At 42.6% G+C, this 25,760-nt stretch overlaps 1 protein-coding gene across 2 annotated transcripts in view; it reads left to right on the top strand.

Annotated features, from left to right (window-relative positions):
- Positions 1 to 20,711, top strand: part of ZHX3 (zinc fingers and homeoboxes 3) — a 47,563-nt gene extending 26,852 nt beyond the window's left edge. For both annotated transcript variants that reach the window (XM_053394065.1, XM_053394066.1), the window contains exons 3-4: positions 13,664 to 16,610; positions 17,814 to 20,711. In XM_053394065.1, coding sequence (XP_053250040.1) covers positions 13,811 to 16,610; positions 17,814 to 17,824 — 2,811 coding nt within the window. In that variant the 5' untranslated portion in view covers positions 13,664 to 13,810 and the 3' untranslated portion in view covers positions 17,825 to 20,711. The remainder of the gene's footprint in view (positions 1 to 13,663; positions 16,611 to 17,813) is intronic.
- The last annotated feature ends 5,049 nt before the right edge of the window (positions 20,712 to 25,760 follow it).

Below are 25,760 nucleotides of genomic sequence, written 5' to 3'. Positions count from 1 at the left end.
AACCCGCCAGTTACTTCTGGGTTTGCTGCGGTCGTAACTTGGAATGACCATAATAAGAGGCGGTGGTAAGTAGAGGTTCAACTGTACATTATATTGGGTAAAATTGGCTTTCAAAAATGTGTATATTGAATAGAAAGATGTGTACATTAGGGAAATTTACTCAGAATGCTAAAGAATTTTTCTGAGGATTTTTTAGAATTGCAAACTGATGTGGATTTGTGGCAAAGCAAATTTAAACTAGGGACAATGAGAAATGGAGTGAACCAAAGTTGACAGTTCCTTGCATCCCTAGTTTGCAGACAGAGCTATATATACCAAGCGACCCACCTGCTCAACTGCTGGAGAACTGGAAAAAACATAAACACTAAAGTCCTGTCATGCACAAGCTGCCATTTCAGATGCCAGTGAGGCTCATTTGAACTGTTTAAAACAGACTGTTGGATAACTGTGTTAGTTTCTAACATAAATATAATGTAAAGAACAGACCGTTAAATGCCTTTTAAAACAGCACAGCAAAGGTTATTGCCAGTAAAGGAGTGAACAGAGCATGTTCTATATTCCAACCCTCCCACCCTCAGCCAAACTCACAATGCTGGCAATTGCAGCTCCTGCAGATGATAGCATCATTCCTTCTATGGAAAAAGTACAGGAGGTGTCCTCCCCTTTGCTGCACCAGTGAAATATACTGTACTACACAAGTGAAATGCACACAAATATTGCACTATATCAGTGTTCATGTTATATATATGTGATTTTCCCCCTTTTTTATAGTCGGTATATTCCAATATTTGAAAATTATTATGTAATGAGAGAATCTCCACCTATTTCAACCAAACTTATCAACTAACTGAAAATTAGGCTGCTGCCTTTGCTGTTGTTGTGCCCCCTGCTGTGTCTCCTAGCCTTTAACTCTCCCTCAGACAAGCCATGGGACTCTCCTGCATGGAAAGGAGAGAAAGTATCTGAAACTGGTAAATGTGATTCTGCCTATTTCCCCTTCTTTCCTCTCCTGTACAAAGGTAGTTCCTCCTTTTAAGATGCACTGGAGAAACCCCAGTTATGAAATTATCCTCCTGGGAAAGTATGAACAGGCTCTGTCGCTCCCCCACGTCCCATTTTTGGTAGTATTTGAAGGTGCTTTTTTAAAAAAAAAACAACAGATGTTTTTTGCACTTAGTAAAAAGTAAAGGTAAAGGACCCCTGACAGTTAAGTCCAGTCGCGAACGACTCTGGGGTTGCGGTGCTCATCTCGCTTTACTGGCCAAGGGAGCCGATGTTTGTCCACAGACAGTTTTTCCGGGTCATGTGGCCACCATGACTAATCCGCTCCTGGAGAAATCAGAGCAGCACATGGAAACACCATTTTTCTTCCCGCCGGAGCGATACCTATTTATCTACTTGCACTTCGACATGCTTTCAAACTGCTAGGTTGGCAGGAGCTGGGACCGAGCAACGGGAGCTCACCCCATTGCAGGGATTCGAACCGCCAACCTTCCGATCGGCAAGCTCTAGGCTCAGTGGTTTAGACCACAGCGCCACCCGTGTCCCGTTTTTATGCACTTACCTGAGAATAAACAACATTGAGTCCAGTGGGATTCACTTCTGAGGAAACAAGCTTAGAATTGCAGTGCATCCCTGCTGCTTTTTTTTTGGGGGGTGTGATTTTTCATGCCCACTAAATGCTTCAAATGTGTTTATATTGTATTTCCTGCCCCCCTTTATCTTTGGTTTATTTTAATGGCTTTTTACTTGGGATTCTGGTTATAGTATTTCCAAGGAGAAAGCTCCGGTTTATCATTTAATCTACCACCTGTGTGAATCATTGGCTGAAAGACTGCTCAAGGTCATAGTGGTGGTGCAAAAATCAACTTAGTAGCTGCAGCTGCATTGTCTTCCAGCACGTATACCCTCTAGTGCTGGGGAAAATAGGCCCTAGGGCTTGATTGGCTAAAGGGAAATCTAGCAATCTACCCTCCTGTGTCTAGGCCTTTAGGTATATAAAAAACCTGGCCATTGACTTGGTTCTGGGGCCGCATTCAGATGAAGAATCGTGTTGCTATGTAACCATGTTTGTCTGGATGCAGTTTGCTGGTGCTCCTGTGACTCTAATGGTTGGTGTTAGGAAGAGGCAAGTAGTTTTGGCCTGTACCCGAAATGTCGGAAGGGTCTTTCATTTCTTAAACCACAACTTTAGTATAAAAGGGTTGTCTTTGCTGTCTCTTAATAAAGCATTTGTCTTTATTGGTGTGGTTTCTTGCTGTAAGCTCTGGCACCTGCCTGCTTTGCTTGGCGATTGCTACTTAGTACCTTGGGGGCTTGGAAGGCAAGGAGTGATCATTGTCTCTTGCCTGGCTGAATCCCAAAGAGTGTCCACAAACAGATCGGAGTGTTCCCTGATTTGGGGGGCCTTTTCAGGGCTGGTGGCAGTACTAACAGGCAGGGTTGGTTTCCCCTGGGCATTATTTGGTTAGCTAACTCCCTCCCCTAAGCAGCCTCCAAATCTTACAGATGCATTTTGGGATTCTGTATGGCTTGATACTGTATCTTTGCTACACTCCCATCTGACGCTTCCTGTCTTGTTGTGTGTTTCTCTTCTGGGAAAAGAAATCCTCGCTTCAGGTGCAAACAGTCTTGGGTGACCTCCAGCTACACACCTGCACTTTCATTTGTTTTATATCAGTTGTTTGCGTTCAGCATTAAGCCCTTCCAAGGATATGTCTGCTGTGGGAAGCAAAATTTACTGGCAAAAGCTGCCAATCCCCAATTAGCCATGAAATGCACTGGGTGACTTTGGGCCAGTCACTGCCCCTCAGTCTAACCTTCCCCACAGGGTTGTTGTGAGGATAAAATGGAGAGGAGGAGAACTATATACGTACAGCACCTTGAGCTCCATGGAGGAAAGGTGGTATATAAATGCAATAAGTAAATAACAATGTTTTTCCAGTAGACAAGTTGCTTGTTAGGAGAGGGAGCTTCTTCAGAGAGCATGCCTTCCATGCTTCATAAGAAATTAGGTATTCTCATTTTACACTGAGCGAGCAAGGTAAGCCAAATGAATGAGATCACCTAGCAAAAGAAGGTTGTATTCAGTGCAGTGCTATGCGAACTTTACGTCAGTGGAAGGATTTCTGCTTGCGCAGTGGACCTCTCCCCTGGTGCAACCTCTAAAGCTGTTCTAGGGGTTTTCCCAACCCTCTGGAGCAGATTGGTAAAAGGTATAGTGGGAGGAGAGTGGGGAAGTCCCATTGCACAAGCAGAAATTATTGTTATCATGGGATATGGTAGTTGCATAGCACCCAAAGACACTTAAAACCCTTTTCACACTTTAGGTTAGATCAGATTTATTTTTGGTTCCAGAACCAGCCTTTACAACCTCCTTCAAGTGTGTTTATTCCGCCAACCAAAAAATACTTCTTCTTTTTTTGCATATGCATGTAAATCTGTGCAATGCTTGTCCATCTATGCTGACTGTATAGCACATGTCCCTTCTATGCCCCTGATATTGGAAGCATGTGTCTCCATGGTTTTCCTCTGAATGCAGTTGCTGTATGTTTACTATACTTTATCAAACCTGACTTAGTGTCACATTGATGCAATATCCGCTTCTCCCCCCCCCACACACCTTTGCTTTTCTCTTCCAGCTTAGAGGGGATGGGAGAAAAACTGGTATCTTAGAAAAAACAGAGTTAATTTCATGCGCTGCTTTTATGTTTTTAAAAAACCAAGAAGCTGATAACTGAAGCACCCAAGCTATTCCTTCCTGGTGTTCAGCGTGTTCTGAATAATGGAGCATGACTCTGAGCACCATCCCATATTCTCAGGACTTGAGTAAATGAACTTACTGTTGTACATGTTGAAAGTTGACTTTGTTTCTCGTAAGATGATATTCAGTTTTATCACTGCTTGTGATTTACGGAGAGTAGCTCATTGCCAGAGTTCATTAAATCCCAAGCGGGAGATGAGAGCAATGGCAAAGAATATTTGGCCCCAGTGGACAGAACCAACCCATTCAAAACTCTCAGGTTCCTTAAAATCTCCCCAGCTTGAGGGATCGACACATCTCAGTCCCAGAAAGAAGCATGCATAGCTGAAACTGGGAGTAAATTATCTTTTCTATGCCATTCTGATCTTCTGCAAACCAGCAAATGCTTTAAGGCTTACAGGTGATACTTTTCTTGTTCTGCCTCAATAGCTATTCTGAAAAAAAATGGGGTACAGTTGCTCCCCCTCTCAATTCACTTTGCTGTCTGCAACACATGCTGTAGCGTATACCCGTTGTTTGGCTTGACCCCTTCTGACCTTTTGTATCTTGGCACTGGAAATGCACTAGGTCTTTGGCAGAATGCTGTCAAAAGTAGAGGGGGGACTCTTTTGTTAACACAGTGCCAAATCCTGCTTCAACATGGAACAGTTTGTTCTGCAAAAAGAATGAGCCAGTTCAGTGAGCAGAACAACTCAGAGCAGCAAACCAGCATATTCAGAAAACTGAAAAAGTGTTCGGCTATAATGAAGTTGCCTTGAAACCAAGCTCTTAAGAAAAAGAGGGGGAAATAATTGATATTTTCTAAGGGGACAATTCTCCCCCCCCCATAGTCATTTCAGCTAACCATAGCATGAAATACATCAGAAATAAGTTGTGCATGCATTCAGAATAAGAGCGGGCTCTTTTGTTACTCCCCATCTCAACATTTTGCAGAAAGCATTCAAACTTTTCTAACTTGGGTATACCAGACCTTCTGTTTCAAACCTCTGTGGTCTGATATATACAAAGCATGTGCAGTTAATGAATGCCCACTAATAATTGGTATGTGTAATTTGCATTTAAAATGTCACTAATTTCCATGAATGTGGCGGATGCTAGGATCTGGCAATGAATGCCCCTGTTGCCTCATGCGAAATTTCTGGCATGGAGACTGCAAATTAAAAGATCTTAAGCTGGCTATGAAGTTCTAGCCCAGAATTCTTTCTTCTGAACTCACTAAGCTTCTTGTGCACCTCCACAGAAGGAATTAGTTTTAATGCTGCTATCAAGATTGTCCTCTCATTTGATCAGTGTTATAAAAGCCTGCCGCCACCTGAGTCACCTGGATTTTTGTTATTGCTTATCTTCAGTGTTCTGAAACTTGAAACTGATTGTGAGCAAAAAAAAAAGTATCACAGCAGATTTTTTTTTAAAGGGAGGGTGGGTGGGAGGCAGCAATAAGAGATGCAGAGCACTTGTTCAGAGAGTTTGTTAACCTAAGCTTTGTAACCCTGTACCTGGTTGTAGGATGGAAGGGCGAAATACTGAATCAAATGCCAATAGCAAAAGGTATAGAATACTGTAAGCAGAGGTGAAGTTTTGAGATAAAAGTTGGGTGGAGGGAAAGAACGTTGGGTCTACCCACAATTCCCGAGAGGCTCTGCATTAAAACAGTACTTGTTCTAAACCAGAAGTTGCGCCAGAGTTGCCTTTCAGAAACCGCAGGAGGGAAGAGTGCTCTAGCACTCAGGTCCTGTTTGCATAGACATCTGATTGGCCTGTGAGAACAGGATGCTGGACCACTGCACCAGTTGCATCCTCCAAACCAACCTCAAGGGTAGTCCTACAGAGAGATGCAATTACAGATCTATGCAAATGGAAGAAAACTGAAATTGGCTGCTTTCATATTGTGCTCTACAAAGAATTGATTTAACAAGAGCAAATAGAGGCAAGCAGCTCCTAAATATTTATGCTGCATGGCTCAATTGGACAAAACGCATCTCTCAACAGTTTGATCCAGATTAAAAAAATAAACAAATCTCCGTTCTGCCCTGGTTTGGGAAATGAATGTGATCATTCACTCAACTGGTCTTTCTGTGCCCATAAACCATCCAAGCGTTTTGAAAGCCAGGCAACATCTACAAAGCACAATTGAAGGATGGGCACAATAGAGCCATTCTTGATACTGATGCAAACTGCGTGGGGCTGTTTTACAGATTAAAATGGCAGCAGTTCCAGTGTTTACATTTTGATAGTATTATACAAACATTTTCTTTCTTTCTTTCTTTCTTTCTTTCTTTCTTTCTTTCTTTCTTCTTAGTGGGTGATTTGTTTGTTTTGGGTGAGCCCCCTGATTTTAACCTTACTAACATAGCAGCTAAGTGCTAAGGGTTCTCACCATATTTTCCAGTAATCTTTAAAAAAGCAAAGATATGCTGATATTACTGCCCCCATTTCACAGAGAGAGGGCTGAGGGAGGCTAAGGGTACCATGAGTTCTTAGCAGAGTTGAGAGGCATTGCCTGCACACAGCAATTATGTCACATAGGCTGGCTCCTTTAAATGACTGTAATGGTGACATAGCAGAGGAGGTATGTCTTATAGAGTAAATGCATCTTTTGTTTTGTTTTTTAACCTGATCTGCTTCTGAGCCACTTTGTCCATTTCAACCTGTAATTCAGGTTCTGAGATGCTCTTTATGAACTGAAGGTTCATAACTTTATGAACTGTGTTCCGCACGGGGAATCTAAAAATTGCAGTTCAGTTAGGCTTGCCACTTGATTGCTTATTCCCCCAGCTTCTCTCCTGATGTAATTCTTGATTAGCTCTCTGAGATCAGATAAAACTTTTGAACAAGGAAGGAGCTACCTCCATGTAGGTGTTTGTCCAAGCTTGTATTGTGATGTCAGGCCTTAGTTTACTCTTCAACATTATTATTTTTCAATTTAGTTTTTGGCCTGAAACAACATTAAGATTTCAGCCCTTCATCACTTGATCACCCCGGCAACATGTTCAGTTGGTAGATCAAGGGATAATTAAGCTGAATGGTGGAACTACTGTGCAACAGTTTGGCAAGCGCTGATTACCAATGCGAAGGAAATGCTATTGCCTTACTTACTAGAAGCATCCTGAGATGTCTGGATGTAAGTGTGCAAAGCTGCATCTCTTGCCCACAATTGGTCTCCCCTTCAGAGTACTTAACATCTGAGCTTCTACATAGGACCAGAGCAAATCTTCAGGCATTGCAGAAATATTGCAATGAATAAGGACGAAGAAGTGGATTCTTATTTAAAAGATTCAAGTCTTTGAAAGTGGCACAGTCTATGTAGAATTTCTGCAGTCTCCGTATTCTTAAAAACAAGAAAAGCTTTGTGAAATGCAGTTGGATAAAAATCCGTTACCAATCTTCCCTCTGCAAAGTAGTTTCAGAGGATTATTGGATGTGTTCTAGCATACTCAGTTTATGTGGGTTGATGACAGCTGAACAGGTGTGGCAGTGGCTCCAGGTAAATTGGAAGCTTCTCCTGAAGTGCACCCCAAATCTTTTTTGTAATACAAAGATTCATGTGCAGATAAATCAATGTGGAAATGGTTCTCTGCTGTTAATGGTTCTCTGTATTAGCAAACAGTGATCCAACCAGCTCGGAGACATGTTTATCAATGCTGTGATCTAACGATGTGCCAAGTTTGCCTGTGCACCAGGCCTTTCCACTTTCAAACCTGGGTGCAGGTGATAGGAAATGTTTGAGGACATTCCATGTCTTAGGGCTGCAGTTTGGAGCCTCAACCCGACCTCTTAAATTATGCCATTTCCCCACTTAATCTAGTTGTGCTGCTGTGATTACCTTTGTTCTAGTCTGTGAATTTTGTTGGGGATTTTTTTGCAGGTTTTTTTTAATGTTATCATAAGTTGCCTTGGGTTTTTTTTTTTAATGACATGAAAACAAATACCTACAGCATTCATGTCAAAATTATGGCTCATTTAGTGTCCCTTTAATTGGATGTTATTTGAAAGCAGCACTTCATCATAGTTTGTTTTTAAAAATTAAGGTTACAAGGAATTTCTCAGCCCACATGCCTGCCTATATTTGTGTCTGTGGGTGTGTGCTACAGCTAATGTAATTATAACTTTAACCGACTTAATACTGATAATTTATTTGATTTTATTTATTTAGATTTATTTATTTGATTTATATTTATTAGATTTATATATTAGATTAGATTTATTAGATTTATATACCTTCATCATAAGATCTCAGGGTGGTTCACAAGATAAGGATACAAGGTAAAAGCACAAGTAAATAGTTAAAAGAAAAACAACAAAATAATAAACCCCCTCCCACAAACGCATTTCAAAGGCTGCAGAATGTGGCTTCCTTACCACCTCATGGGAGGGCACAATGCTGACCCACTCATACACAGTCTATATTTGGATGGGCCTTCCATATGGTCCCAGCAGAAGTAAACTTTTCACAAGATATGGGTCCAGCTGCTTATGGGTGCTGCAGGGAATCTGCCTTTGCCATCTGTGCCAGTTGCCACTAGCATGGCAATGAGTATGCCAAGCAAGCTGTCACCAAAAGCTACCTGTGGATGCTGTTGGCACTGTAGACCCTTAGCCTCTGGGGTTATTTAGTACACACACATCCATATTCGGAGATCAGAGGACTTGATCACTCATGTCGTAACTTCTCTTTTCTTAATATTCTTCCACCTTAGTTGTGTAGGTAAACTGGTACTGAAAGCTCATTAAAAGGAAAACCTTATTGAGTATTCAGTGGTCTTAAGAATCTAAGCTCAAACATGGCACATGTTCAGTTTTGGTTGCTAAGCAAGCCTTGGGTGAAGATCACACTTTTAATCTTCTAAATGTAGACTTTGGCATTGACCAGACTGAATGTTTTGCATTAACAACCCTGCCTTTATTAATTATATGAAAATAAGCCATTTACAAGCCAGCTGAAAGGGACTGGGGCACTCTTACCTAGCGGTACTTATTTAAAACTTAATTACATTAATGTATAGATGACTTACACTTACCCAGAGTTGTGCTTTCCTTAATAAGTGTTCAAGGCCATCAAAATAACTTGGGTAGCATCAGCTGTATGACAGCCATGAGCTATGTAGGGTTGGTACATCTTAGAGGACCTCTAATATTGTTTCTTAAAAGATCTTATGGTACTTTACTTATACCCTCCCCCTTTCAACTTAGCTGTCTCAAAGTGTAACAGTTAGTAGGTGTGATGTTAAGTGGGTTTAAAAAAAATGAAATCTGCTATGATTAAATGGGCACAAGATGTTGGACACAACATTATGATGGCTGACTGGGAACAGTTATGGACCACAGGTATGAAGTTTACGGCATGAAATGCCTTAAGAGAGAATTTAATGAAAATGATCTACAGGTGGTACATGACACCAGTCAAGCTTGCAAAAATTTATAACTTACCTGACAATAAATGTTGGAAATGTAATGAGACTGAAGGTACATTCTTTCACCTTTGGTGGACATGCCCAAGGATTAAGACATTCTGGGAGATGATTTATAACGAAATGAAAAAGGTATTTAAATATACCTCCCTGAAGAAACCAGAGGCCTTTCTCCTGGGCATGGTTGGCCAACTGGTGCTAAAGAAGGATAGAACTTTCTTTATGTATGCAACACCAGCAGCAAGAATACTCATCGCAAAGTATTGGAAGACACAAGATCTACCCACCCGGGAGGAGTGGCAGATGAAGCTGATGGACTATATGGAACTGGTGGAAATGACTGGCAGAATCCAAGACCAGGGAGAAGAGTCGGTAGAAGAAGATTGGAAGAAATTTAAAGATTATTTACAGAAATATTGTAAAATTAAGGAATGTTAGAAGGATGTTGGAATGAAGTTATGTGGTTTTAGCAGTAATGTTATTAAGGGGTATGTAAAAATGGATTGTTAACAGGTGAGAATGTAAAGTTACAACATATTAAGATAAACTATTAAGATAAAGGAAAAAATGGTAAGGATTTGCTGAAACAGCTATGGAACTAGAATACAAAAAAGGGAGGTGTGAGGAGGTCTGGGAAAAAAGCAAATGAAAGACAAGATATGGAAGGATTGATTTGTTTTTAATTGGCTTTATTTCTTTGTATTTTGTATTTTCTATTCTTTTTTGTTTTGCTTTGATATTTTTTCTTTTTCTTTATTTTTGTGATTTGTCTGAAACTCTAATAAATATTATTTTTTTAAAAAAAATTAAAAAATGAAATTTCAACCTTCCTAGAATATAAATAAAACCATAGTACGCAATGGCTAACACCATCTGAACGTAACTGCTGTTGTTAAATAAGATTATTTTAGTGAGATTAGAATTTGGGACAGGATAGGGGCTGAAACTACCTGACCCCAATGCCTATATAAAAGTACAAACAACAACATTAAACATAAACTTTCTTTAAAACAAGGTAAAAATTGGAGAGAGAAAATATTAGGTAAGGTAAAGGTAAAGGATCCCTGGATGGTTAAATTTAGTGAACAATTAGTGAAATTGCCAAACTTAAAAATAAAATAAGAAAGTAAAATAAGACCTCACCTGGAGTACTGTGTCCAGTTCTGGGCACCACAGTTCAAGAAGGACACTGACAAACTGGAACGTGTCCAGAGGAGGGCAACCAAAATGGTCAAAGGCCTGGAAACGATGCCTTATGAGGAACGGCTAAGGGAGCTGGGCATGTTTAGCCTGGAGAAGAGGAGGCTAAGGGGTGATATGATAGCCATGTTCAAATATATAAAAGGATGTCACATAGAGGAGGGAGAAAGGTTGTTTTCTGCTGCTCCAGAGAAGCGGACACGGAGCAATGGATCCAAACTACAAGAAAGAAGATTCCACCTAAACATTAGGAAGAACTTCCTGACAGTAAGAGCTGTTCGACAGTGGAATTTGCTGCCAAGGAGTGTGGTGGAGTCTCCTTCTTTGGAGGTCTTTAAGCAGAGGCTTGACAACCATATGTCAGGAGTGCTCTGATGGGGTTTCCTGCTTGGCAGGGGGTTGGACTCGATGGCCCTTGTGGTCTATTCCAACTCTAGGATTCTATGAAAGTTTTGAAATATCCCTGAGCAATTATGATGCTTTTACTGTAGGAAAACAATGTGTAATATAAATTGGCACTGGTTAAAGCAGTTTTAAGTTGTTTATTTTGGAGAAGAGGCCATAGGAAATGGGTACAGCATTTTTACATGTGAAAGGTCCCAGATTCCTCCCTGCTGTGGAGGGTAGGGCCCAAACCAATGGATTTAAGATACAAGAAATGAGATTCTGAATGTAAGAGCCATTCAACAGTGGAATAGACTCCCTTGGAAGGTGCTGGACTCTCCTCCCTTGGATGTTTTCAAGCAGAGGTTGGATGGCCGTCTGTCATGGATGCTTTAGTGAAGATTCCTGCATTGTGGGGGGTTGGACTAGATGACCCTCGGGGTCCCTTCCAACTCTACAGTTCTAGGATTCAACCCTTGGGACCTCCAGTTAAAAGGATCATAGCTTGCAAGTGATGAGGAGGAGCTGTCTCCCCGATACATTGAGGAGCTGTTATTAGACAAGACAGTGCTGGAACATATGGTGGTCTTGGCTAATTGTATGACAGCATCACGCACTCATGCTTAAATGAACAATTTCTGAAAATTTAGAAATTGGGCCTAACCTGTTGTGATGTGAATTAAGAAGTGTTGCCCCTGAGCTTGGCTCTTTCGCAACTTGTAAATACACGAGCCCTGCCTGCTTAGTAATCTAAAACATCCTGTGGTCTGCTCAGTACGCAACTCAAGTTGCAAATGCAAGTGTGCACCAGCCTTCTGCATAGTGCTTATATAACTGTTCTAGGGGGAAAAGAAATGTACAAACAGTCCCTTCGATTACATTTTGTCTGGTGTGTTGTCACTGTGCTTAAACTCCAGCTAACTTTACATGAGAGGGCCGAGCAAATATTAACTTTTTCCTCTGGGAATAAGGTCAGGCTGCCACAGTGTTCCAGATCTGGCCTTTTTAGCGGTTCAGCTGAATCAAAACAGCTTTCCCTGTGGTTGTTCTGTAAATGACACACTCATCACTGCTTTTCATTCTGGAGATCTAGCCTTCATGGAGCGCTAAAGAACTTAAGGAACATTTAGTCAATCAGTAACTCTGGTTTAGCAAACCAGAATGTTATTTAACTCTTCCTTCTTTCTTTCTTTCTTTCTTTCTTTCTTTCTTTCTTTCTGGGGCTCTCTTAAACCTTGCCATATGGTTGCCACTTTACAACCCATATGGGGAAGACCCCTGCACACATCACAGGCTTATTTCGATCGGGGGTTTCAGTCCCATGCATTACGAGTGAAAAAGAACCCAGAGTGGTAAGGCTAAGGGACACTGTCTGGAATCTTGGAAAACATTCCAAGCAGACAGTAGTGGCTCTGCACAAGGTAGCTCTGTGTTTTTGTATATCTATCCCAACCATCAGAGTAATGGACCCTTTCCAAGTTGGAGTGATATCTGAATTCCCGCACAGCTTGTTTGTGTGAAAGTGCCATAAGGGTTCATTCTTCCTTTGCAAAGGTGCCTCTAACCACCAGAAGGAGCATGGCTGATTGTCTTGCAGGAGGCGAAGTTTGGGAGAATTCTGGGGTGTATCCACTTTGCATCAACAAAAGTGATCCTCTTAAGAGTATAGAAACTGCATTATGTCTTCCTATTCCGAATACAGTCGAACCTCCGTTTACGTAACCCTCTGGTTATGTAAACTTCGGGATGCGCGCATGGTAAACCAGAAGTATTTTACTGGGTTTTGCCACGCATGTATGTGCAGAAGCGGTCCTCAGGTTATGGAAACCTCGGGATCCGACCGGATCTCCGGAATGGATCCTGTCTGCAACCGGAGGTACCACTGTACATGCATGAACACTGTGGGAATCAGGCAAAGCCCTCTTTAGTTATTCCTATGGATATATCCAGTGCAGTTTAATTATGTGCATGTGCATAGGGAAACTTGCATAGAAAAGCCCTTTTTCTAATTTTCAGCATGTGTATGTTGACTTTGCTCAGCTGTCAGGTATCTCCCCCCACCCTCCATGTACTTATCCCCTCTAGTGTAAATCAGTTGTGTAGCTTCTCTTTCACTCTCATAGGCATATAAGGTTCTATAAGTTTGCTTCTGCTAATGTTTGTGTGAGAAACCTGTAGCTTATCACCTAATTTATCCTGCTTCGTTGAGTAATGTGTCAGACATGTATCAACAAAACAAGAAGTGTTTTCCTCCTTTTAAAATAAAGGTGTATTTGTGACCTGCATTTGCTACAAAAACCAGCACGTATAATCTCTGCAACACCAGTTTCTGGAATTGTTTTTGGTTCCAGCATTGATGGTTCCTGCTTGCACACTTGGCTGGCCAGTCTTATAGTGATTTTTCATACATCTAATGCAATTCATTAGATGAATCGCACCCCATGGATAATATCCAATATTAGTCATACTCAGAGGAGACCTACTGAAAATCAAACTTTGACTAGTATTCCATCTTTTATTTAGATTTAAAAACTGCATTGTACTTTAGTGAAAACAGATATAGTCATCATTACCTGGAGGGGTGGGTAGAGGAGAATCAAAATTAGAAAACCTCCATGACAGCTTTAATTTGGGTCACTTTAAATTTTTCCTATATTGTAGGTTGTGTTTTCTCCAAAATATCAGCTATGCTGTGATGTGTGGCCAACATATCTGTCTCTCCTTAGCTCTATAAAGACAACTGCTTTCAGTTTCTCAGTTGACCAAGAGAAATGCTGTTTCTTAGTTAACTATCTTATGATGTATATGCAACACAGTATATAACTGAGTAATAAACAGCCTGCGGTTGTGCTGGTGAAAATGTTTAGCACAATATTTTGCTGAGATGCTATTCTTTTTGTTTCCTCAGATTCAATGGCTGACTTAAATGGTTGTCAAGACTCCTGACACACACATTTTTCTGGGCATCATGGATTTTCAGGAATATAGCCTGCAAAGCAGTCTCAAAAAGTAGCACCTGCCCTCTAATCTTTTATTATCTTCACTGATTGTAAAAATGGCCAGCAAAAGGAAATCCACAACGCCTTGCATGATACCACCAAAAACACTGGCACTGCAGGAGTCGCAACCAGACTCTGTTGGAGTTGATCGTGAAGGATCTCAACAGTCTGTTACTCCTGCAACTCTGCCTATTAGTGACACTGTTGTTCACAATAATCACAAAAATGGGCTGTTGTCCAATGGACATAGTGGTATCTTAGATGGTGATACTTACAGATGTATGTATTGCAATTTTGGCTCTCGAGACATTAATCAGTTCCTTGGTCACCTTGATTCTGAGCACATAGACTTTAGCAAAGGCCCATCCTTTGTGTGTGTGCAGTGCAGTTTCCTGGTCAAGAGTCACAAAGAACTTTCTTGCCACAACGCAGAGTGCCACATTGGGGAAACTGGCTTAATCTGGAATGTCGTGAAACAAGGCAAGCATGTGATTGTGGAGCAAACCATTGGAGATGCCAGCAGCAGCCAGGACCTTCTGGGGGACCTCCCTGAGGAAGGTCAAGACAGCCAAGCTGAAATTATCATTACCAAAACACCCATTATGAAGATAATGAAAACGAAACCAGAAGTGAAAAAAATCCACACGCTGAAAGAAAACGTATCTAGTAAACCAGTCAAGGATCTAGAGAAAAAAGTTGGCGAGCAGCCATTCACCAATGGACCGGTGCCAGTGAACCAATCATCAACAGGAACAGTTAAACCAACACATGTTGTCAATGGCTCAATAATAGGAAATGTACCTGTTTTGCAGGCAGGCCTCACTCAATTTGTGCAGCTGCAGCAGCAGCAGCAACAACAGCAGCAGCAGCAACAGCAGCAGCAGCAACAACTTCACCAGCAGCTACCCACTTCAAAATCCCTTCCCAAGGTAATGATTCCCCTGAGCAGTATCCCAACATACAATGCAACAATGGACTCTAATAGCTTTCTGAAAAACTCTTTCCATAAGTTCCCTTACCCTACCAAAGCTGAGCTTTGCTATTTGACTGTTGTGACCAAGTACCCAGAAGAACAGCTGAAGATTTGGTTTACTGCCCAGAGGCTGAAGCAGGGTATCAGTTGGTCACCGGAGGAGATAGAAGATGCACGGAAGAAAATGTTTAACACTGTGATTCAGTCCATACCCCAGTCCACCATTACAGTGTTAAATACACCCCTAGTTGCAAGCCCCAGTAGTGTTCAGCATCTCATTCAGGCCAGTTTACCTGGCCATTCTGTTGGGAAACCCGAAGGAGCAGGTGGTGTATTGGTTACGCAACCAATAATATCAAATGGACTTCAAGGGACAACCTCATCTCTTGCAATAGCAGTCACATCCATTCCAAAGACTCAGATAGCAAAGCCGCCTGCCGCTGTGTCAGTTTCTAGCACTTCGTCCCCTGTGAAAGTGGTGAGTGCTGCTCCATCACAGCTCACTGCTTGCCCAACTATAACTTCACAGGCATTCTTAGATCCCAGTATATACAAAAATAAGAAGTCTTATGAGCAGCTCTCTGCATTGAAAGACAGCTTCTGTAGGAACCAGTTTCCTGGACATGCTGAAGTGGAGCGGCTTACAAAAATCACAGGCCTTAGTACAAGGGAAGTTCGAAAATGGTTTAGCGATAGGAGGTACCATTGCAGGAACATCAGAGGTGGCAAAGGTATACATGCTGGAGATAATACAATAATAATAGATTCTGTGCCTGAAATTACCTTCACCTCTTCTCCTAAAGCAACCCCAGAATTAACTTCCACGTTGGCAGCAACACCTGCTGTTCACACCCCAGCCCGCCGGCAATCCTGGCATCAGACACCCGATTTCTCTGCTACAAAATATAAAGAGAGGGCTCCTGAGCAGCTCAGAGCGTTGGAAAGCAGCTTTGCACAAAATCCCTCTCCTCCAGAGGAGGAAGTGGACCGTTTGAGGAGCGAAACCAAAATGACGAGGAGAGAGATTGACAGCTGGTTCTCGGAGCGGAGGAAACGGCAGGTGATCAAAGACGCAGAGCGGCAGAGGGACGATGATGCCGAAGACGACTCAGGGGAAGACGAGGGCTCCTCGGACGATGTGAAAGCTTCCAGTGAAAATGGCTCATTGGATGCAGCCACCAGCTCTCAAATGCCAGGAGAGCGCAAAGTAACCCCTATAAAAATCAACCTTAAGAACTTTAAGGTGACTGAGTCAAATGGCAAAAGTGAGGTGCTAGGCTTGAGTGAAGATGTCCAAAGAGAGAACCCCCGGAAGCCCAAGCTAAGTTCTAAAAAGACTGCTCAGCAGAGACATTTGCTCAAGCAGCTCTTTGTGCAGACCCAGCGGCCGACAAATGAACAATATGACCAAATATGTTCTCATACAGGACTTCCCAGGACTGAGGTGATCCGTTGGTTTGGAGATAGTCGCTATGGTTTAAAAAATGGAAATTTGAGGTGGTATGAGAACTACAAGCATGGTATCTTTCCTAAAGATCTATCGACCTCCAGTGAGACCAGCAGGGTGGTCCTGCAGGACTATTTCCAAAAGAACAAGGTGCTTTGTGAAGATGACCTCCCAGGACTGTGTGAGAGAACTCAGATGACTACTCAACAGATCAGGCTGTGGTTTGCCGAAAGGCTAGATGAAGAAAACAGGGGAGTGTCAGACACAGGAAGTGAAGATCAGTCCTCAAGTGTTGGTGAGCCAGCCGGCAGTCAAAAAGGGACAGTCGATGCCTTTTCTGAGGTTTCTGAGAACAGTGAATCCTGGGAGCCTGGAGGTCGAGATGGCAGCTCTGAGCTTGGAGATCCGGAGAGTCATCTGCCTGCCGTTCACGTTGGTAAGTGATTTCATCTTAACTGTTTCTGCTAACTTGGCCCTTCACATTTCAGCATTAAAAAGTGGTTTAAACAAACAAGTGTTGATGATCAGATGAAACTTCAGTAGGAAATCACTTCCCTCCCCCTTTTTAGAGGAGGCTAAAGATTTCACAGGAATGGAGGGCTGAGAGAGATTTTTTTTGGAGGGGGGGAATGATGGCACATCAATGTTCTGGAAGGGAATTTCAGTCATAATGCGTAGCAAGGGCCATTGTTCAGTGGTAGAGCATCTGCTCTGCATGCAGATGAGGTCTCTGATTCACTCCCCGGCATCTCCAAGGCATCTGAAACCCCGGAGAGCCACTGGCAGCAGTTCTCAACCTGTGGGTCCCCAGATGTTGTTGGATTACAACTCCCATCATCCCTGAGCTCTGGCCTTGCTAGCTAGGGGTGATGGGTGTTGTAGTTCAACAACCTCTGGGGACCCACAGGTTGAGAAAGGCTGGTTAGACAGTACTGAACTATGTAAGCAATGGTCTGGATAGGGCAGATTCCTATGTTCCGAAAGGGTAAAGGGGCCATAGCCCAGTGGTAGAGCAGAAGGCGTCAGGGTCAACCCCTGGCAACTCCAGGTAGGGCTGTGGAGAGACTCCTGTCTGAAACCCTGGAGAGCTGCTGCCAGTGAGTTCAGACAGTATTGAGCTAGATCAGCCTTTCTCAACCTGTGGGTCCCCACAGATGTTGTTGAACTGCAACTCCCATCACCCCTAGCTAGCAAGGCCAGAGCTCAGGGATGATGGGAATTGTAGTCCAACAACATCTGGAGACCCACAAGTTGAGAACCACGGAGCTAGATGGTCCAGTGGCCCGACTCAGCTTCCTGTGTTTTAAGACTGCATCATTCAGGAGAGGGGAATTCTGGTCAGTTACAGATAGAAAAGTTAGAGGACGGGAAATGAAAGGGAGCTACATAATACAGATAAGGTCAAAAGATAGGCAGGCAAAGAGCAACTTCTTAAGCACACAGACTGTGGTAGCATTGGGCAGGCATTCTAAAGCAGTTCTCCAAAAACAAATGAACACTTCCTTCTCAAAATAGCTGAGGTCATAATGACTTTTTGGGTCCGTCCCTTCCACTCCACAAACTCACTCTTGGCCTTTCTACCTGCTTATTCTTTCAGTATTGTAGAGTGCATTGTAACACGCCTGTGTGTTGTTTTCAGAAATGGAGTGAACCAGCCCTGCCTCCTCCGAAAGATCTGCTGCTAACTTTGTGAAGACTCAGCAGCTGTGGGCCTCATTCTGAATCTCTGAAGGTCCTGAGGAAACACTGCCATAATGCCAAGATCATACTTTTGTAAAGCACATTGGGGAGTTAAGCAAGAGGGAACCGATTACTCAAGAAGACCTTATTTTTGTGTGTGGGAAGGGGCTCATTTTTGTATGTTTAGTTTTAGTCTAGCAGTCTGCTGCCTCGTCAAGCATAGGAGCAGAACTGCCACAGTGGCAAAAATTTCCTCTCTCTCAAATAGATTCTCCGTTTTTGTTTTCCAGTGGACAATTTCTTTCAAACTTCCTATCGGTTTTTCTTATAAAGTGGCCTGCAAACAGGATCATGAATCTGGGGCATTGTGTTAAACGTTATTGTTTCATAGAACTGGACTATCATTGGCATAATACATTCATAATCTTTCAGTGTTTGTTCTCTGAAGGCTGAATCATTGCATATACAGAAAGAGAGAGACAGACATCCTTTCACCATTGAATCTCTAGGTATGGAAATAAAAGCTGCAACTGGCACCCACTCACCAGGAGCAAGTCCCATTGAACTCTATGGAACTTCTGAGTTGACATAGGGTTGTGCTGCTAATCATGTGTGTGTGTTTTAGGGACAGCTCTGATGAGCAGTATTCCTAGTTTTTGTGCGCAAAACCAGGATAATAAGAATATGGCAAATTACAGCCATTCTAATTGGGCATTTGATGCATGCTAGTAGGGTGGAAATCTGGGGGGGGGGGGGGGTGTCGGACGACAACGATGACCCCGAACTCTGGCATCTGTCATTCATTCATCTTTTAGTGACAAACAATGTGAGACTTTTCTGCAGCAGAATCTATTACTTGAATTAATCTGCAAGTATATGAATCAATGCACTTTTAAAACACATCTTAATCCAGATCCCTTGTTGAAAGCAAGCAAACTTAATTTTTTTATTAAGAAGACTATAGGGGGGGGCATGAAAGCATTTAGCAGGCAATCATCATATTTTGCATACCCCTACCCTACCTCTGTGTTTGGACCAGAATTGTGTTTTATCCCATACCTTATTTCAGAGGGATGATCTGTTGGAAACTTTTGCCATTTCTCCCAGACTTCCTAGCCATTTATGAGCTGCTGCTCCCCCCCCCCTTTTTTTTTTTGTCAAGCAGCTTTGCGCTATCTTAATTGCACAATTAATCTTACATGGTTATAGTAGGTTTGCTTCTCCCCCTACCTACCCAAGTCTTGGCCTCTTGTTGTTTTTTAAGTATTTTATTTAATTATTTTAATAGTATGGAAAAAATATAATTTAATGTGCTGGAGTTTATTTGTAGTGGCTGAAAATGTTTATTTAAGTGAGTCAGTTTGGTGGCACTAAGTAGGGGAGTTTTCCCTTCCTTAGAACCACCTCAGGTATCTTCTCCAGAGGTAGCACTGGATCCAATCCCAGCTCTCTTACTGCACCTATGTTGCAGCCACCCCCAACCTAGTGCCCCCAGATGTTTTGGACTACTGTCTGCTCCAGATGGGCAGGGATTATCGGAATCGTCCTCTCAGAACGTCTAGAGGGGCACTGTGTTGATTGAAGGCTGCTGTACTGAGTGTATCTCAAGTCTCTGGTTCAGAAAGGTTGTCTTTGTGTGATACTTCGTTCCACCTAAATTTTGTTAGCTTGTGGCTATTGTGTCCTCATGAATTCTTTCCCCAAAAGCATGACTGTATCTTGAGCCTTTAAATCACAAGTATGTTTGGGTTGTCCAAGCCCCCTAAAGCACAACATGGTATTTTTCAGTCTCAGAATTCAGCTGTGCACACATTGCATGGAGTTCTTGGATTCTTAGTTTGGATCTTTTTCACAACGCAACCACTGATGCTACAATTTGAAGTGACAGCTCATTATGTGAGGAGGGGGACGGTGTCCTCTTAACCCTTTCCCTTTGTATCATGTTTCTGTGAAAACCACGCCTTCCAGCCTGATTCTACAACTCCCCCCATCCCACCCCAGTTCTACCCTTCGCCATACAAAATATTTTTGCACACAATAGGAGATACTTTAGCACAAAAGGGGGGGGGGAATGTGCAGGTCCGCAAGCTCCGCTTATATTAAGCAACAATCCACATATTAAAAGAAAAGGCCTCATCTTTCTGCTTCTGCTGTTAGGTCCAAAGTGGGGACTCATGGCTCTCCCCTTCAGCATCATACCTGAAGGCCATCTATGGTTCAAATATATTTCTATGAAAGAGGTCTTGTGAGTTCAGCTTCTGCTCTTCATGTTCAGGTAGGAAAAGGAGCCCAGCTAGCTTGCAATGTTAGAGCTTCAAACACAGGAACCTACTCTTAAGACGTAGATAGATTTGCTGGAGTTTCTTTCTGCTTTCACACGAAAGAAGCCTTATGACCCTATTAGCACTTCCATAGCTCTTTTGAGAAACAGTGTGGGATAGCTGCTAGAACCTACTGATGGCATGGCCAGGCCTGTTTATGGTTTACTTTAGAAGCAAGGGGCCTGGATCCAGGGAAAGTTTGTGCAATGAGCTTTGACTAAAATATTGTAGCTTCCTTTTACTGCAATGCCTTCAGAGAACAAATGTGGGTAATTGTCTTGGGGTTCAGTCTTCAAAGGAGATTGTAGGCCACTGCTATAGGAGTGAATGGGAATGAAGCCAAAGCTCTCAAATGAAAGAGCAACCTCATTCACTTCAATGGAGGTGGCACAGGAACAGTTATTGGCAGTCTATATCCTTGCTTTTCTATGCCTACATACATACAGGTTTGTTTTAAGTATACACATATACAGTACATATATGCAGTTACCGGTATTTTATGCATAGCATCAATATTAAAAATGTACATGTACAGATTGCTGTGTAATTGGAAATCTCACTCTGCTCTTAAGAGGGGAAAATAGTTCTGTGAGCAGTTAAAAGGAATTAGCATCAAATTTGAAGTGGGTGTCTTGAGGTCTACCTAAGGATGGCAGGGTGAAGGGATTCCTAAGGCTGTGATGTTCAACATCCTTACTCAGAAAGCAGGATGTCAGAGAGACCCAGTTCCATGTAACTGGGTGTACGATTAGAGTAGCCAATTTTAATAGCAGATCAGACATTTATATGATGTACTTGGTTTGCAAGCCTTGAGTTCAGGTTTGCGGTTTGCAGACCTGCAATTTCAGTGGACTCTGCGTTAGCTTGTAACTAAGTAGGTATTTAATTTAAATTGATTATCATTTAGGCTGGAACTGTGGCAGAGCATCCCTGGTGTATGCAACAGTCACACACCAACAACACTCCTAAAACATTGCAGGCACTAGCCGTGTGGCTGTACCAGTCTGCAGTGCAGTCATATAGCATGGATCAGTTGAACGCACAGTTCATGGTGGTTCCTATCACATTGGTGTCTGATCCAACGACTGACTAGCTTTGGGCATGTGGATTCCAATGGGGGCACACAACTCCCTCTCTCCAGAACAAATGTGGACAGAGGAGCATAATTGGGACTTGACTTGCTGACCTGTACCCAATTTAAAGCCATATTCAGTACCTTAATTTGAGTTTGCAAGACAGGACTGATTCCAAAGAGACGATGCTATGAGCAATGGCTAATGCATCCTCTTGCTTCCTCTCTCTAGCAAAACCATGGAGTTTTAGCTGATCTCCGCAGTGGTTTCACAGCTGTGTTTCATGTCACAAGAAGCATCACCACAATTTTGCACAGGTTTTCTAGTAAGATGTTCCAACTCTTGAACTATGTAGAAAATTTGGAAGAGGCTTTGCATACTGAAGGGACCCTGGAGAGCTGCTTAGATGAATCAGTGGTCTGACTCAGTATAAAACAGCTTCCTAATTCAAAGAGGCTTGTCGTTTTTGTGAGTCGTTGTCTGGAGAATGAGTTGTAGGTCTCTACCCCACCCCACAATACAAAAGCTAATTTTGACAGAGATTGGACGTTTGGTGGTAAAACAAGTCTTTTTTACACTGATTTATCTACATGAATCAGTCTCAGTTGTAGCTAGAAAATTAAGTACCATTGTAGAATTTACAGTGGGGAAAAGTTATCCTCACACCTCTCCTAAGGATATTGGAGCACTTTGGTTAGAAATGTGGCTGCTTAGCTAGTTGTAGACACTGTTACATGCTGGGCAGTTAGGCAAGGCACTTAGGAGCTGGGTTTCTTGGTGCACTGAGGATGTTTTATTTATGTGTTTCAATTTCTGAAAGCATTTATCTGCTCCTTCACATTACATTCTGCTCCTGCCCCCACGTTTCACAAGCGCAGGAGGGAAAGTACTTGGGTAGGAACCAAAGTACTCAAGCCCATCAGTCAGCTTTGCAAACATAATTGCATTAATTTATTTTGGCTCATTGGCTTATTTTTGAACTTGGATTATGACCTTACATTTACTCTTCCTCCCCTGTCAAGTTAGTCCGTGTGCATGTGTGTCTCCCCTCCCATCACAACCACCCTGTAAGGCAGACATGGGGAACCAAGATGTTGCTGCACTACAACTCCCATCACCCTTGACCATTGGCAAGGGCTGATGGGAGCTGAAGTCCAACAGCATCTAGATGGCCACTAGTTCCCCATTCAGGCTTGGCATTGTTTGCTCACTCCAGGTCACCTCTTGGGCAGGAATTTGAGCCCAAGCCTCCCCAGCTCCAGTTCAATGGGGTGTTCACTACCCCACACTAGCTTTGAGTTGAACAGAGCCACACCACCATATTAACACAAACTTGGCGTCTGTATTGGCTTAGTGAAATCAGGATTAATACCAGTGGTACAGCTTTTGCATAAACAATAACTTGTTGACTGGCTCTCTCGGCATTGCTCAAGCTGTGAGATTAGGAGGTGCTCAGTAGATGCTTTGACTTGACAATGACACTCCATATGGCCATCTCATCAAATAAATCTTGACATAATGATGGCATAGCATTGCAGCTAGTGCCATCATTGACGGTTTCAGAGTTTGGAAATGGTGCCAGGCAAGATCATACACACACAAGGTCTTAGAAACCATTGTTCATAATTGAAACCTTTTTTAAAAAATCTCCTCCCCCCTCCATTTATACAAAATAGGCACATGACAGATGAAATGTGGAGATGCAAAGCATTCTGAACCAGAATGCAAAATGTTTTTAGATCAAGGGAAGGGATTGGAGTGTGTTCAGCTGCAAGCACACAGTGTCTCTTCATGTGGTATTTATTAGTCATACTTGAAATCTTAATTTCATCTGTTCCTGGTTCCTAGTGAAACTTCTGCTAGTTGTTGTTTTTAAAACTGAAAGCCAGTTGAACCACCCTTTGGAATGGGAATAGCACACTGTAAAATTCTTAATAATGGGCTGGTGTGCGTGAGGCTCACCAGTAGAATGAGCTCTGCTTGTGAAGGCAGCTTGTTTAGTCTCTTTACAAAGAGGCAAGCCCTTGTGAGCTGCTAGGAATTTCTCCTGTGCGCCCTCTGTTGAACTGAATGAGATCTGTATGTAGGAGAAGACCCACAGCTCATTGGTAGAGTGCATGCTTTGTCTTCAGATGGTCCAAGATTCAACCCTTGCAATCTCAGATATGCAGCAGGTGTCGTCAAAGACCTTGGAGAGCTGCCACCGATGAGAATAGACCAAACTGAGCCAGATGAGGAAATCTACCTGATTAGGTATAAGGCAGCTTCCTTTGTGCAACTTTCTCTCTCTATGGGGCTAGCAGGAAAGCTTCTAGGTCAAGGAATGATGTAAACATAGTGTCAGTGCATCTCTTCCATTAACTAGCAGTAAATGAATGGCTCTCTCATAGACCTAATGAAACTCCAACCCTGAAACCAGCTTTGAAAATGCACAAGCCTGTCAGAACTGGATTCATGTGTTAATAATTCAGTGTGTATAAAAGGGCTGGGTGGTAGATCGATAGATCATCCAAAACCAGTTTGAAGACCATATTGTGATATCAGTTTCATAATTTTTGACATGGCAACATATTGTGAATTTTGTGTGTGAAAGAGAGAGAGGAAGAGAGCGCTGCCTCATGCAGAAGGCAGCGAATCACAGCAGCAGGCACCAGCAAATATCACAATGCAGGAAAAATCATGAAGCCAGCCTATGCCTCTACAACTGTAACTGCATCCTTATTTCAGACATCATGATATATTGGTATATCGTGATGTGTAGCTGAAAACCAGATATCGCCCAGCCCTAGTGTATAAGCATTGTTTCGCTTGTCTCAGAAATCTAAAGTTTGAACTGGCATGCACAATATGGAGAATGCACCCCCCCCCCCCGCAGAGCCTCTCCATAGTTTGCTCTCAATTTTATCAACCTGTGCCAGCTGCCATTGGACTGCAACACCCATCATCCCTGCCCATTGGCCACACTGGCTGGGTGCCTCTGAATCTGTAAAGCAAATTGGAAAGAGACAAATGGCAGCTGGCCTACTGGATGGTTGTGGTGTGTGTGTGTGTGTGTGTGTTGAGGAAAGTCCATAAAAATTTAGGGCTCCTACTTTTACTTGATGCCATTTCGCCCGTTTCTCATTTCCAGGTCTTCGGATAATGACAGATGATGCGTGGATCATGCTGATGAAGGATATGTTTTATTTGAAAAATGAAAGTGTTACTATGAGGGCATGCAAACAGTGGGGTTTTCTCGAGTGAAAAAGACCTCTCAGCAATCTGTGCCAGAGCAAGAATTGTTGCTCTTACTGAATTAGAGCTCCTTCCTTTCCCCACCTGTTGGCTTTATCCCTAACATGCTTTTCTTTTTATGGGAAAATCCTAGCAGGTAACCTGAATGCCTGGAACAAATGAGTAAGAACATTTGCAGATGTTCCTGGGTAGTTTCTATCTTTAGGATGTTTTTGCTATGGATACCCAGTCAGATGGGTGGGGTAATAACTTATTATTATCATCCATTTTTCTTCAACTTCGGTGAAATTATCTCAAAGCAGACCGCAACACTTACTGACTTTCAAAGCTGATGGAAAACTGTTGTAAATTGCACCTTCTAATGCACCATAGAAATTTGGTTTATCCACAAGGTTGCTGTAATGTAGCTGAAAAGGGGCCCTCAGCACCAAGCTTCGGATGGGTGGTGGTCTGCTTTCGTATTGGGGAAAGAGGGGGGTGGGGCTAACTTACAAACTACGTGAAGAAAAATTGGATTCTTTTTGTACTTTTGGTAAAACTTTTTGAAGAGGAAAAAGCTGAAGGTGTTGGTGCGGGTGAATGCCAGTTCTCCTTTGGCCAGAGGGAACTGGCTCCTGGTATGATGGCACTCGCTCCTTTTCAGCAATGACGCCACTTCTGCGAAGTGAACTGCAAGTTTCCCTTCATTTTGTATATGTGGCTATGAGGGTGGGAAGAGCTTGCTTGTACAGTTTGGTGATATGAGACCTTTTTGGTTGTTCCTAATAAACGACAAGGGGGAAAAGCACATTTGTAGCTTGTCGATCTTGGTGGGAGGGGAAGGGGTAGACAAGAGAAGCGATGCCTGTTGCATTGTGCTGATTTTCTCTGAATTTGTCTATTTCATTATATACCACCTTTGAGGAGTTCCAGTGTACATGGGCCTCACCCTCCAGTTTACCCTCACCAACAGCCCTGTGAGGTAGGTCCCAAGGTCAGCCCATGAATTATATGTTGGGTGTGTATTTGAATCTGAGTCTCCCTGGCCCTAGTATGACAGTCTATTAACACTACAGCCACAGTGGCTCCTTCCATAAAATTGTCACTATGTTGTGGCTGGATTTGGAGTGTGATTTGGCGAGTGCAAAGTTCCAAACTCTGGTTATGAGATGAAAAAATGATTCTGTCCCCAACAGGTGTATTGACATTTAAATAACTCACTATCCTGCTGTATAGTTCCATACAACTGTCCTAAATTTCAATATAAGCTGCCGCTTTTTGAACAATTTGGTTTATTTG

Source organism: Podarcis raffonei, chromosome 6 (genome assembly GCF_027172205.1).
Source record: "Podarcis raffonei isolate rPodRaf1 chromosome 6, rPodRaf1.pri, whole genome shotgun sequence".
Taxonomy (NCBI): Eukaryota; Metazoa; Chordata; class Lepidosauria; order Squamata; family Lacertidae; genus Podarcis; species Podarcis raffonei.
This window is presented reverse-complemented; position numbering and strand designations above follow the sequence as displayed.